The 15,706-nt window shown below is 32.9% G+C and overlaps 1 protein-coding gene across 1 annotated transcript in view; it reads left to right on the top strand.

The window, feature by feature from the left end:
* LOC108738076 overlaps nucleotides 1–15,706 on the top strand; it is a 77,564-nt gene that overhangs the window by 55,865 nt on the left and 5,993 nt on the right. Inside the window, exon 3 of the mRNA XM_018471305.2 lies at nucleotides 14,797–14,989. Within this exon, the coding sequence (XP_018326807.1) occupies nucleotides 14,797–14,989 (193 nt within the window). The remainder of the gene's footprint in view (nucleotides 1–14,796; nucleotides 14,990–15,706) is intronic.

Here is a 15,706-nt window from a genome sequence, read left to right as displayed (position 1 = left end):
AATACTGATGGAATGGTTTCATTTTTCAAAAGAAAATTTTAATTTTATTTGTTTGATAGATATTTTGTATGGGTATAGAGAAGGAGGTAAATGGAAATGTATTATTGTATAGCAGCTGTCCACGCGGACGCATCGCTCACTCAAGTAGGAGAGAGACAGATGTCAAACGCTGCCGAACGCGGAGGCCGATTGTGCCTCTTTGTCGCTCGTTCCGCGCTCTCGCTTGCACTTTAAGCCTTAAATGAAACGCCTCAAAGCGAGGTAACGCCGCATGAGTCATATTTTTTCGTGCGTGCAGCCGGCTCCATCGAATTATAAGACGTTGTCACGTCAAAAGCTTGGGTCAGGACCTTTTGAAAGATACCTACCACTTCTGAGAAGTTGACCTTTAGTCCATTTTAGGCAACAAATTTGAAGTAACACTTAACCAACTCTACTTAACACAAACTAATATAATGTAGGTTACGTGAGGCTTCAAATTGTTGTTGCTAAAATGAGTCAAAGATTTACTTCTCCGCGCGTTTGGAGTGGTATAATTCGAAGGATCTTGATCTAAGTTTTCTAAAAAGTTTTAATACATCTTCCCCCCCATCCAATGGGTCTATCGGAAAATTCACCAAAGTGCAGTATATTTTCTGTAAATTTTCAGAATGATTAGGAACCTGAGTTTTTTAATCAAAAAATGAGAGGTTTTTATAAAAAGTACCCACTTATACTCACAAGTACATTCAAACGAAAGAGATATACGTATGTACTAATTTGCGTGAATATATATAGATATTAGCGCTTTCCCCGCATCGTGGCGTCGCCTGCCTCTCGCACCTTTTATTAGTGTCAATCTCCTTAATGTAATTTGCAACGGATTTACGTACACATTCAGTTTCATTCGCTATCTAATATTGATTTGCTGATTTTATGGAGTTAGAAATTTCACCAAAATGAGTTTTATTTCGAGTGTTCTACAATGTACTTACATATACATACGTACATTTCGAAAATTTCCGTGGTCATCCAATTACGGTGTGTTGTTGAATTGGCTGTTATAGCTTTTGACTTGATTCTCTGACAGCATATCATTCGTATGATTTATTAATTTCAACATCTACATCGATGTGAAATAATAATTTTTTTTTTACATTAAATCTGCTTAATTAATAAGTTTAGTGGCATATTGATAGAGGTATTTTTTTAACGTTTTGAGTAAGTTTCGCTGAATTACAAAGCCCAAATACATTGAGGAAATAAATTGTTCTCTGATATATAATTGTTCATCATATAATTCACAATACTTTTGAATAAGATTGGGGAAATAAATAGAAAATCAAATATAAAACAATCACTGGCTTCATCAGGGTTTAAGAAAATAAGGACTTTTAGAATTTTCTCCTTATATAAAGAAGTGAAGTCGTATTCTTGAATTCTCTTATCTATTAATGATCATTATCAAGATTAAGAAGGTTTGGGAGGCAATTTATAAAACTAATTAAGTGAGGAACCGATTTCTTTAGTACCTACTGGGAGGCAATTTACCAACAGTCCTTTTGACGATTGCATATAGTAAAATATTTATTTTTATACAGAGAACGAGTAAACAGAAAACAGAGGCTGAGAACCTTTTTTTTGCAGTCTATTAATGAACATTTACCAGCTTTTAACGTTGATCGAGAAATTCAGCTTCCATCCCCAGGCATTAAACGCGTTTCACATTGCATTAACGGGGAGTTGTCATTGCTTTGTTTTATTTTGCCTTTTAACTCGATAGTGGTGGTAGGTGATGTGGAATTCGCGCCGTTCGCCGCTATCAATTTAAAGTGCTCAAATGCCTTTAGTGTTTGAGGAACTTCTGATGTCAGCTCTTGGGAGAAATGCGTTGATCTTGAGCGACGGCGATGTATGGCGACAAATTGCATGTCTTATTAAATGGATTACGCAACTCTCTTGCTTTTAGTACAAATTAACCTTGTTCTTAGCGCAAAATAAAATGACTTCTTATTTTGTTTAAAAGGGGTCATTGAAGTATTACACAAGCACATTGTTGTTAACCTTTATTCCCAGAATATAATAAAAAAATCGGTTGTCTGTAAAGTCGGTTTACTGACGATAGTTGAACGTGACAACGTCATAAGAAAATACTGATGGAATGGTTTCATTTTTCAAAAGAAAATTTTAATTTTATTTGTTTGATAGATATTTTGTATGGGTATAGAGAAGGAGGTAAATGGAAATGTATTATTGTATAGCAGCTGTCCACGCGGACGCATCGCTCACTCAAGTAGGAGAGAGACAGATGTCAAACGCTGCCGAACGCGGAGGCCGATTGTGCCTCTTTGTCGCTCGTTCCGCGCTCTCGCTTGCACTTCAAGCCTTAAATGGAACGCCTCAGAGCGAGGTAACGCCGCATGAGTCATGTTTTTTCATGCGTGCAGCCGGCTCCATCGAATTATAAGACGTTGTCACGTCAATAAAAAAGTTCCAGCACCTTCAGAAAGTAAAACATAACGAACATCTGTATTTTTTGTTTTTTTCAGTATTTTTTTGTCTTTTGTCATAAAGAATAATATAATTTACATCTCGTATAAGTAGCTGTATTAGATGGGAAAACTTTCGTATAAAATTTCTTTTACCACTTATACCCCTTCGTTAGTAAAAATAAGAAACAGTTGAACGTTCCTTAAACCGTGTTATGTAGGTAGTACGTATACATTAATGATTATTTTGGCATACTTAGGTACCCATAAACCCTCTTTATTATGATGTATATGTCATTAAATTTGAAAGGAATGCTCATAAGAATATTATTAATTAATTAATGTTACAATAAAACTTATTGATGATTTTGTACAGTGTCTAAATGAGAAATCCTATCAGCCAGGGTGCTCTAAATTCAAGTGGCATTTGAATTTGAATATTTGTAAAAAAAAAGCTTAATAATTTTACAATTAATTTATAATTGTGCTGCTGTAGGCATTTTATGTTTTCATAATCAATAAAACTTGATAAAATTCTATTCATTTATATCATTTGTGTAGAGCCTACAATTAAAAATGCATAGAAAAAAATTATGGGCGCATGAACTAACATGAAAAAGAAGTCACAGTTGAATTTAAAATTGATTGTAAACTAAGTTTTTAATCATAATAACTCTAAAAGTAAGTCTACAGTTGCAAGTTACTACTTGCTACAACTTATTTAAAAATTTTTCAGAAGATTGTATATATTTCCGCAGTTTCTATTAATTACAGTGAATAACAAAACAATTAACCGTGCAATGGTGTAAAGTTTTATGTGAGTAGGTACCTTAATTTATAACAAACACAACAAAAACTTTATCACTATATTAAGTAAGTACTTTATGTAGAAACAAATTCATATGTGAAATGCAGTTTGACATTTATTGAATGTTGGCGTTCGTGTGGGGTGATTTAAATGTTCTTCATAATAAAATAAACTGAACATTCCATAAATTACTAAATAAATAACCAACATAATTCGCAGAAGTCATGTTCTATATTAATATTATATATGTAGAGTATTCCAACACACATACATCGAGTACAAAAATCTCTGTTCCTTTTTATTTTCTTAGATTAATTTTAGAAACAACAAAGTTCCATTTGTGAAGTTTTCACATACGCCGAGCTTAACAATCCCGACCAGATTTAGTTTTCTGGAGCTTTTCGCGAAATAAAGAAAGTACTCTGGAACAACTTCGTTGGAGTCGTTTGTTAATTTCTTTTTCCGAGTCTTTTGTTCTCTTTCGTACTTAAGCACATACTGTTCCTACATGTATGAGTACACAAGTAAGGCATTTTGTACCTAAGGTAGGTACATAACGCCTGCCATGCATAATTGATCGGGAAAGCCATCGACTTGGCAAAACGGGGAAAGCAAACAAGCTCCCCATTCAGACATAGCTGCCGTGTTTGCTGACCTCCGCAAACAATCCGGGAATCCGGGAACAATCTGCGATCCCTTACTCCATTACTGCCACCGAATGGCTCGTTCGAACAAAACACCTTTGCGCCCATGGAACACCAATTAATCACGTTCCTAACTTTGCCGTTACTTTCGTTTTTGCTCGCGCCCCTGGCTGTTACTATCGCGCCAAGAACTTTTCGGAATTTGCACTTTGCTTTGCAACGAAAACTTCAATGGCTCAAGTTCTAAATCAGGGATGAAGAAAAACCTTCCTCTACGCCGGGTCAGTTACAAATTTAAAAATGTTGCACGGGTCGCATGTGGGACATTCTTTTACAAACCAGACAGATTTGGATAAAAATTGACCGACGTATTTTCGATTTGGCCGAAACTTTATTTACGGATTCTATCGTGAAAAAAAAAGGAGACACGTATTCAAGGATTTTATACATGTTTCCAGTATGTTCAAGGGGTAATTACAACTTAATTTACGGTAACTATTACAAGGATTCAAAATTTAATAATTAGTTTTCCCAGGATTGTAGGACAACAGGAAAGTTAGTGTGGCAGATATATTCAAGCTTCTTCAGGCGATCATCCAACAGAAAAAAAAATAAATGAAACGTATTTTAGTGTAATCAATTTATTTATTGATTTAATGTCTCAATAATAAACAACGATTGTTTACAAAAATAAGTTTTAATCCGTAAAATGCAAAAAAGTGAGGTTTATACGTTTTTCTGGGCAATTTTTCCAGTTTTTCTCTTCATAAGAACCGTTCTCGAGTTTTGCGCTTAGCAACACATTTAGCGGTTGATTTTTATTTATATATATTACAAAAGTTATGCATTATTCGCAAGCCATCAGGTGACAAAATTTCATAACTTACATAAACTCGATTAGGGGTTGCGTCTTAATTCGCGTACGTTTGTAATAACTACACATAATTCCATTATTTACGAGTCAACTTTTAACTATTAATTATCATTTTTCTTAAATATATGTGACGAAATTGTCATAATAAGTTAAACTCGCTTGAAGTTCACCTTTTTTCCTCCCTTGTTTCATTCAGCTTTGAAATATTCAAAAACTCAATTCGTTTCAACCTTAGATGTGCCGTTTATGCAAATGTGCTCTTCAGTTTCCCTTCGGGACTAGTCCACCCCTTACATTGCTGACGTCGCGAGACGAGTCAAAATATAAAAAGTCAAAGGGGAATGAAGAACTTTGCAGAGTGATAAAAGAGAAAGATAATGGAAGGCAGCTGAATATATCTTCATACCTAGGCAAGGGCGTCTAACTAAGACTGACAGTAATACATCAAAGGAACTAAAATTTGTCTAATCAGTGGTAACGATTTTAATTCTGAGGAAAACTAATCCAATTTATTATGGTGTCCATTAAAAGCAGATCAATATTCAGTTTACATCTTAAACATGAATCGGTGCCCTATGCCGTGAACATTTAAGAGAATTTCAAATAATTATAAATTGTTTAATTGGTCAATAAATCCCTCGGTATCGAGAAAGAAAAATCGCCTATTACATTGACCAACGTTTTTGATTTATGGACTATATAAATTTTTCGGGACTTTTGCATATTTATTTTATTAGGTAAATCGAGAAATACAGGAAACTATATAATTACAAAAGATGTTAACATATTTTCATCAATTTTAATAATCGGAAGTTATAAATTTAATAAATATGTCAGCTTTTTTAGGCAAATATTTTGCCTCAGTAATTCAACAACTGGTTTACTGACTTAATTCCTTTTTTTCATTTGTTTAGCATTTCTTTTTTTTATATAATGAATGTGGTTGAATCATTTATTTTACTTTTTCTAACAAATTCAAATACACCTCAATTTTGTTTGGATGTCATAAAATTGATACGATCTATTCCATTGGCAATCTTATATCAATTTATAAGTAAATAATATTGAAACTAATACCTGAGTACCTATTTGTTTAACAACTTGATTTTAATACTAACAATCCCACTGGGAATGATAAATAACTTATTTATATGGTATGTATAAATTTAATATTAATCCTATCCCGAAAATAAGAGTTTTAATTATTCAAGTAATCGGTTCCAATCATATCGAAAAACAAAGTCTCATCCGTGAGCCAATGTTAAACTGGAAATGGCATTTTAACACTTTGAGTAGGAGTTTTTTATCACAATTTTCAATTTGATTGATGGTTAAAAACATCCAGGCATTTATTAGTGAGTTTCAGGTGTTTTTGAAGCACTTAATCTCTCAGGTTTGTCATTGAAATTAATTTCATTTTGGAATCTCTATATTGAGAAATACTGGTTGATTTGAAAGCGTTTGTTATATTTTATTTTTTTTTGCATTTTTGCTTTACTTACAATTAGTTTTGGAATGTTTTTCTTTGCTCCATGTGAACTTTGTATTTCACGTAGCTACAATAGAATTGTTAAATAGTTTTTACATTGCCTAATTTAATGATTATTACAACGTTGAACAGGTTAATTGTTTGAAAATTAAGCAACCGGTTGCGAAGCGAGAGAATATGCATTGTGCACTGTCACGCAAATTGCAGATATTTCTGATTTCATTCATGTTAACTGAACAATTACCAAGAAAGGAGACATGAACTACCAATAATAATGTTGTTTGATTAATTAAAACATGAGTTTTCAAGTCATTGGCATTAAACGGTATGTTGTAGTTCAATTTACAATTGCCTAATCATACAAAACATCAATTTTAAAGGATAAAATCCGATAAAAATGATAAGGAAGGCACTTTTTGATTCTCTCCATATACACGACATTTTTGATTTTGAAGACAGTTGTTGTTAGTTAAACCTAAGATCCATCTACATCATAGGGCCGGTCCCGATAATCTGTCCGTTTTAATTTCTTCAGTCGATATGATTATGTTTTCCACAAAAGTATTAGCTGTGATAGCTACTATTTTCGACGAAGATTATGAATAAGTTCAAAAACGAAGAAGAAAGAAAAGAAGGATCTGGGTAAATGCGAAAAGTGTACGCATTCTTTAAATAATTGCTATTTTCTTTTAAGTAACTTCGCTTTCAAACAATAATTTCACTCATACTCGCCAGATTCAGGAATACAACTGACATGCAATTAACTGATTGATGATGACAGAGTGAAGGGCAGTCAAAATTTATTCACACTGTCGATGCCCTGCTTGTATACGTTCGATAAAATATATCGATATCGGAATGGGACCAAAATCCGCACAATACCATCAAGTGTGAATATGTTCATTGTTTTTCCTGTGAAAATTTTTTACGGGACCGCGAGCGTATCGATTTGATAGCTTCTTCAGAAGTTCCCAAATTTTACTAAACCCTTTATTAAAGTTTTCGAATTTTCGTTTTCGATTAGTGTGCAATTCTCCATCTTATACGATTATATTCTGAGAATAGTGCCCTGCAGTCGCCGTGAGTGCAAAACCGTGGTACATTTGATAATGTCTTTTCGTGATGCACGATTATTATTTCCGACACGCTGCTGCCGTTGCCTGGAACTAAACGAGACGATAAACCGTAACAATTTCGTTGCCGTCACGTACGCCGTGTGTGTGTTGGCGGTTATATAAAAGGTCGAGGGGGTGGCTCGCGGATTAGCGTTGCTGTTGTTGCACCAGGTGCGTGCTTGTAATTTCCGCTAATGGATTAAACGATGCACAGCAATCCTATTTCAGTACTGCTGAATTAGAATGGAAACGCGTAATTTTATGAATGGAATTTTTTCGGGTAGGAAATGTCAAGAGTTTTATTATTAAATAACTGACGCAGCCAAGTTTACTTAGGGGAATGCTATGCTAAGCAGAAAGAAACTGAAAATTGTTCGTAGTTTCTAGCTGACTAAGTACACAAGTAAACGTAGATAGACTCGCGATAGTGTGAACATTGCATAATGGAAACACCATATAATGCTAGACTGGTAGGATACCGTGAACGCATAAACAAAGTATTTAGCAAAACATATGGTATCGCAAGAATCTATAACTTATACAATAAAATTAATAAGATAATTATTGTCTATCAGACCAGGCAAAAGAACAAACATTAAACAATGCGGGATTTCCCAGAATTGAAGAAAATAATTGTGTTTTTATATTTAAAGCCATGAAACCAATATAACTTTTCATTTTTTTTTTATTTCCATATTTTTTTTTCATAAATCCGCCGTAAAAACAAAGATTTTAAAAAAGAATTAATCGAAATCGGATGATTTTTCGATTTTCTAGAGCCATAAAACGAGGGGACCGCGAAAGTATAAAATTACCAATTGTAATATTATCAGTCACCATCAGAAAAGGAGGAGTTCCCAATTTGACTGTATTTTTTTTATGTACTTAGGTATATGTTACGCAATTTCTTCGCTGATTTGTGAACCAATGATTCATTTTTTATTGAATAGCTATATTTCAAAGGCGGTCCTATTTAAATTTGTAAAAAATGTTCCATTTCTAAAAGTGGAAAATAAGGAGATGATGTGTTTAAGCTTTTTAGTTCAGGTTTGTAACCTATTCGTAGGCAATGCTTTGAAGTCAGTTCTTATTTCTTATTGAAAAATGGTAATTATAATCATAAAATGTCAATTTTTGTTAAATAGGTAATAAACATGTAAGCTGTGGTAACCTATTTTTGTTGAGAATATTTTTAGCATTTATTGTAATAATTATTTATTAACTGAACAAAATATTGACTAGGTATGCATATAGATAACACTATTTTCATTTACATGATTAGATATCAACAGGATTACTCAGGATTATTCTTTTATTACTGTTAGCTACGTTTCTTACAATACGTATCTTTTAATATCTTTTAAACTCAAGCAGGCGTACATAGATACTTAACCACCAACTTAAGTGTTCTTGGGGTACTTTCAAAATGGGTTCCATCGCGGGGAGGGTGGGAGTAAGAAGTGATCCCCTAATATTTATTTTATGTGGTACTCAGTACACCCAGTTTTTTTAATAAAAAACTAATTCAGCGAATAAAACAGTAACGTATCATGTTGGCTTGAATAATTTCGATAATTGTCTAATCAATAAATTTTCGTCTANTCTAGTCAGAGACATATTAGAGGCAGAAACAGGAGTTAGGAGGGGTAGAGGTAGACCTAGATTAGATTACTGTTCGCAAATAGTTAAGGATGTGGGCTGTTCTAGTTTTAGGGAAATGCGAAGATTAGCTCAGGATAGGAAAGAGTGGAGGTACATGTCCAACCAGTCTTAGGACTGACGACCTTATGATGATGATGATAAACTAACAAAATATCAATTTTGAAATAAGAACTCTGTAAATGTATGAAGAGTAATTTTATTGAAATCGTTAAAATTTATTAAAAGTTCATCCAATCTATTTCTATAGTCGCTTTTACGTATATACGTATATACATAAAAAAAGATGTATTTAGGTTAATGCTAGCTTAAATGAATCCTAAGTCCTTTCTCGGTATTGGACAGAAACTTAATAACATCGGATGTAATTTGTCACCGTCTTGAGTTAAGCTTAAACGAAATAGATGAATCAGCGAACGCACTTCCTCACTTCCACGTTTCACGAAAATTTGAATTTGTGGATTATCCTTTGTTAAATGACCTCTATGCTAAACGAATTGCACTACGGCTGCTAACACGCGGTGGTCCTATTATAGAGTGTTAATTAACGGTTGTAATTAACTCTTCAATTATCTCGTGTGCACCGCTTTTCGGTCTTTACTGCAAACTAACAGAGCCCTAATTAAAAAAGACTTGGTGTGAACCATTAACTACACTGAGGGTTCTTTTTTATTAACAATAATAAGATATTCTACCTGTACCTACTTTTTCGCTTTACTTTAAAATAAATTACGCAATAATAATTATATGGGTATATGAAAATATTTAAAGCGAAGTGGAATTTCTTTGCTTGGTTTTTAAAGCAAATTATAAGGGTAGAAACATGATAGTAATATTAAGTGGGAGGCTTTTCTTAGTATTATTGTCGTATTTTGAAAATCTCTGTTTGAATAGTATCATCACAGAATGATACAATTGCCTATTTTATTTACAATTAGTATTTTTTTTTAGATTTTAGTGTAGTTACTGTCTTCAGAAAGGGAGGGTAGGTAGAAGTAGAAGAAGAATGATCAGATATATTAAGCATTCACGGATGCAGAATCGTAATAGTCCATTTACTTCTTCAATAGCACCCCTTTTTACAAGAAGCGTGTAAATAGAAAGTCAAATAATGTTATAATTTTTACTTTAGATGTTTCTCACGATTTGGTTATTTTGAGTATATTATCTATGTCAAAACTATCTGATATAGAGTTACCAACACCAGAAGGTTTCCCCCGTAGACTTAGAGTTTCGATTTGATTTTCGTGTCCTTGTCCACCCCTTTGAGTTTAATATCATACTCGCTCTGATTGTGAGCGTAACTTTTATGTAGTTTGGTAAACAAATTCTCTGTATTATGTTGAATATATAAAGTATTTCGTCAATTCAAAAGTTTTAATGGAGTGAAAGTAGAAATGGCGATTCAATTAAGGTAGGTTCCTATGATATGAGTTGTCATGAATTCGAAAAATTATCTCGCATCCACAGAAAACTAAAAAAAGCCATATCGCAAGAGAAATATTCATATTCAAAAAAAAAATAAATGTAAAAGAAAAACGAAATCCAATGTGGGATAATGACAATTTCATAAATCAGTATCTACCATTTTCTGTATGTATGTTTAAAAGAAAACTTATTAAAATGTAACCTCGGGTCAGACTTCAGAGTATGATGATAACCGTAGTCTGAGACAATTGTGTTTTATTTTGTATCGTTGAAAACAATCGCCTTAGGTCGACCATTTTGATTATCTTTTTTATAGGTAGGAATCTCAAAATTCATTGGAATGTCTTGACATCTCCGTTGAGACCCATAAAGCAATTCGGGGGAATGAAGGAATAAAAAATAATCGTAAATAAAGAATCGCACCTACATTCATACATGTATGCGCGAAAAAACTCAACCCTACTTTTACTTTGCGCAGAGGAGTAATAAATATAAAAACACAAAAGTAAAATCTAATGAATGAATATTTTTTAATTGAAAATGTACCGCTGTACGTATAGAGCTAAAAATGATTCATCGTTGTTCTTAATTTACAAATTCCATTCATTAAACTGGAATTCCTACACTTGACTCATTTTGGCAAATTCTACGATTATTACACACACTGAAATGTGAGACTACCTACTGTATCACATGTATGTGTATGATAAATTCCCAAAACAACACTAGATATAATAGATAGCATATACCATATAGCATAAGTCATTCACTTCGCGATTTATTTATTTTTAGATACAAGCATGTAATCTTGAGAACAATAGGAAACTGTAGATTGGAGTTAAATACAGTCAAACTCAAAAACTCCTAACAATAAATGCAACCAGTTATGTTCGCGCTAGAGAAAATTCGTGTTGAGGAAAATTTTATGCTTTACCGTCAAATTTTTTAATTTTTGTTTCGAAGTCATCGTTTCCACGTATATTAGGTACTGTTATTAAGGGCACCTCTAATAATTTTATAATCTCAGATTACGATATCAAACAATATATGTAAAATACTTCATTCGTATTGTCTTTTTCGCTGAGTTAGAAAAATTAAAAATTTCGAGTTAGAGCTTGGAATAAATGTAAAGCAATAGGTATGTCAAAGGGACAAATAATATTCCAGTTAGAAAAGATTTCGAATTATAGAAGTTCAAATAAGAACTATCAAAATATTCACAATAACGATGTTTTCTTGTTTAATTTTATTTGTATTTTTTAGCATTTCGAGTTGAATTAAAATTAATAAATTCGTTTCTTTGTGTTTTGCAATGAGCATAAGAATACTACCACTTGTCATTTGTGAGTGAAATTCTCGTTAAATTTTAAATCGCGTACATTTAAAAGAGAAAAGGTATTGTACTAACATGAGCAATTTTGAGAAGGTCGAAGTTGATCACTGAAAACTACCGATGGGAACATTCCAAAAAATGTCACTGCAACTTCAACATAACATTGCTTAGCATCTTCGTTAGAAATAATTAACAAATTAATAAAAATTATAATCAAAGTAATCTTTTGGTTTCCTTTAAAAAAAGAAAGATTCTCGCCACGCCCACGGAAGTATGCAACCAAAATGTAATAATATTTATAGTTATAGCTAAAATATTCTAATGAAACGACCAAATGGGAACACGACCCGGCGTCGTCTGTAACGCGAAAAATAATTATAATCGGAAATACGTTATCAGAATACATACAGTGAATCACTTTTTTATTTGGATAATCATGTTGATTTATTTTTAATACGCAACAATGAGCACATCATTTTTATGGAGCCGGTAACGTATTGTATGTGATTTAATTCTTGAGTGTATATCAGCACCGTCGTCACAAATACCATTTCCCGATGAAGACTACAGATTAGAGAAATATGCAGTGTGCATTAACGCATTAACAAACCTATTAGTTGTTGACGAGCAGTCATTACTTACATTAGTGGCACGACATTGGGTGTAAAAACATGATCTTCATATTTATATAATAGTTGAAGGTGAAAGTGAAAGTGCTTCAAAAAATATACATAAGCATTTTACGCACAAGGAAGTGTAAATAATATCGACACAATATGGGAAAACGTTCTGAATGGTTATTAGCCGTTAGGGTTCAGAAGTTTAGAAAAGTATGTGAATTTTTTTCTAAAATTTCATTCCAATAAATACATACGTGTATTTTAAATCAGTGGCAGTTAATTGAATTTGTTTTATATCATTCAAATTGTGAAGAAAGATACGGTCATTAAAATTATTAAATAATAAAAGTTTTGAAATGCATTGCGTCTTTATCATAATTAGAATTATAAACAACAGACGTCCTGGTCAGTTCCCAATTGTGAAAGTACCTTTTTTATTTGTTTATAAATAGGTTCGATTTGAGTTTTTATTGAATTGCTTAGAACTTCAAATTTATTTAATGTGTCAAATTGTATAATATTTCAAGTTAATTTTGAACTAGATTCTGTTATCACTCGTGTAGTTCTGATAACCGTACAATAAAATAAAGTTTATTTGAAATAATAATCTTTGCCTTTTTATACAAAGTTGAAAAGCTCTATATTCCCTTGAACTTTGCTCTCTGGAAGGCTCTGTTATGTACCTATGCATATTATTTCAAATAAATAAAATAAAATAGGAAATAAGTGCATTTAGTGCTCGCTCTTGAAGTAATGACCAATTTTTTCGCGTAATATGTTCAAAATTTCCGCTACTCTTTATAAAAATTTATGCTTCCTATATGTATAACCAGAAGCAGCCTTACCAAAGTTTATCATCCTGTCAGCCAAATGTTAGTTCGTTTTATATTATTGCTACAATTATGTTCAGTTTGACATTTATTGTTGCCATAAAACTTGTTCTCCAGATAGCGCAATTACTACAAAAGGTCCTATAACGTATCATAATAAATTGTTGGCGCGAATCACCCTTTTCTGCTACTTACAAGTTGTAATGTTAAGCGTTGTCTCGCCCATCCATTAATCAGTTCATCAATTTATTGTAATAGTAAGATTAATAGTAATACGATATGTAATATCGTAAAACAAATCTTTGTTAATATAGTAGAACCTCTATAACTCGAACATCAAGGGATACGCAAAAAAGTCGAGTTATACAGTTTTCGACTTAAGGAGGATTTTGACTTAGGCGGATTTTGATTCGACTTGTAGAACATTGTCGGCAAATCCTTAAAGTCGATAATTTAGTTTTCTTCGAACTATAGACGTAATAAGTTTCAAATTAGGTTTAATTTAATTTAATTTTTTGAGTTATAGTGAGAAAATATATTCGCTCTTTCCCTACTTTTTCTTCTCTTGCATACCAGTAAAGATATAAAAAGATAGGAGACGAAAAATTAGAAGAAGTGGCTGATTTTAGATACTAGGAAGTCAGATAAGTCAGGACGGAAGGAGTAGTAGGGATATAAAGCAGAGGATAGCGCAGTTCTATGCTCGCGAACGATTAATTTAGAAATTCGAAAAAGATTGTTAAAGGTGTATGTTTAGAGCGCGGCGCCATACGGGTGCGAAACGTGGACAGTGGGCGCGGCGGAAAAGAAAAGGTTAGAAGCCTTCGAAATGTGGTATTATAGGCGAATGATGAGGATAACGATATTAGATAGAATAGGAGAACAGAGGACTCTATGGAAATCAATAAATAATAGGCGAAATAGATTGGTAGGACAGCTTCTCAGACATGAATGTCTAGTCAGAGACATATTAGAAGCAGAAACAGTAGTTAGGAGGGATAGAGATAGACCTAGGTTAGATTACTGTTCGCAAATACATAGTTAAAGATGTGGGTTGTTCTAGTTTTAGGAAAATGCAAAGTTTAGCCCAGTATAGGAAAGAGTGGAGGTACGTGTCCAACCAGTCTTAGGACTGACGACCTTATGATGATGAAGTGAGAAAATATATATCAAAATGGCTTGCAGGGACTCACTGATTATTTTGACTAATATAGGGTTGACATTTCGAGTAATCAAGATTTTAGGGCTTGAAGGGAAGGGAACAAGACATTTTTTCGAGTTTTGAAGGTTTTCGACTTATCGTGGTCCGTTTATATTTCATTAACTTCTGTTTCTGTGACTGATGTGTAAAATGATATTAAAGCTATGTCGTAAAAATTGTGAGCACTATCCGTACATTAATGAATTGCTACAATTTTCGAATCTAACGATTTATAATTCAAGCAATGAGCCGCCCATCAAATTGCCCACAGACCGTTAACATGCTCGATGAGTATAAATGATAATGGAATTTTCGTTTCGATTACAGGTAATTGCATTTATATGTGGGCTTATCGTTATCATATTAATGATAATGGGATTGGCGTCCACCGATTGGTTGATGGCCGCCGGATGGAGACAGGGTTTGTTCGTCCATTGCATAGAAGAGAACGCGCAACAACCTCTGCCATTTAACTTGCAAGATCCTCCAGGATGTTATCAATCCAGAGATTCCGGTAACTAGACAGATTTAATTTATTTTCATTTATTTAAAAATCGTCGATGATGTAAGGAAACTTTGTCTCATAAAAAAAATAGAAAGGCAATCAATAACAGCACCTATTTTTACAGTAAAAGCTAGACATCCGTTTTTCGTAAACAAACGTAACTTTCTTTAATGGAAGCTAATGTTCAATGCCTCAAAAATCGATATTGTACCGTTGCTGTTTGACCATTGTTGTCGACGACTTCCCCTGTAGAGGTGTTGTTTTATCCGCACGCTATTTTTAATTCGTGAATTCACGTGGATAGATATTGCTTGTAAACCTCGGAAACAAACAGTAGTTTATAATTTCTTTGGAAAAATTAATATTTCATTCATTTTACATTTCAGAATACAAAATAGTAGTAATGTAAGGTATAGGGTTGTTCGGAAAGTCATTTCGTTTTTTTTTTAACTTCCCATTAGGAAGTTATTGTAATTGGGTCGAAAAGTGAAATCGGAATTTTCATTATATTTCCACGTTTTAACATATTAGTAGCATGCTAGCCAATTTTTTTGATGATGTGTGTATGTACGTACGTTCGTATGTCAGTATTTTTTTCGTTTTCGATATCTCAAGAACGGATTGAGATATCGCCCTCAACCAAAATTTTTTCGAAAGATATTATCATAATGAAGATCTGAAAGAAATTTGAACGAAATCGGTCAAGCCGTTTTTTTTTTATAAAAAAAAAAA

The sequence above is a fragment of the Agrilus planipennis genome, unplaced genomic scaffold, assembly GCF_000699045.2.
Source record: "Agrilus planipennis isolate EAB-ADULT unplaced genomic scaffold, Apla_2.0 scaffold165, whole genome shotgun sequence".
In the NCBI taxonomy this organism is placed as follows: Eukaryota; Metazoa; Arthropoda; class Insecta; order Coleoptera; family Buprestidae; genus Agrilus; species Agrilus planipennis.
This window is presented reverse-complemented; position numbering and strand designations above follow the sequence as displayed.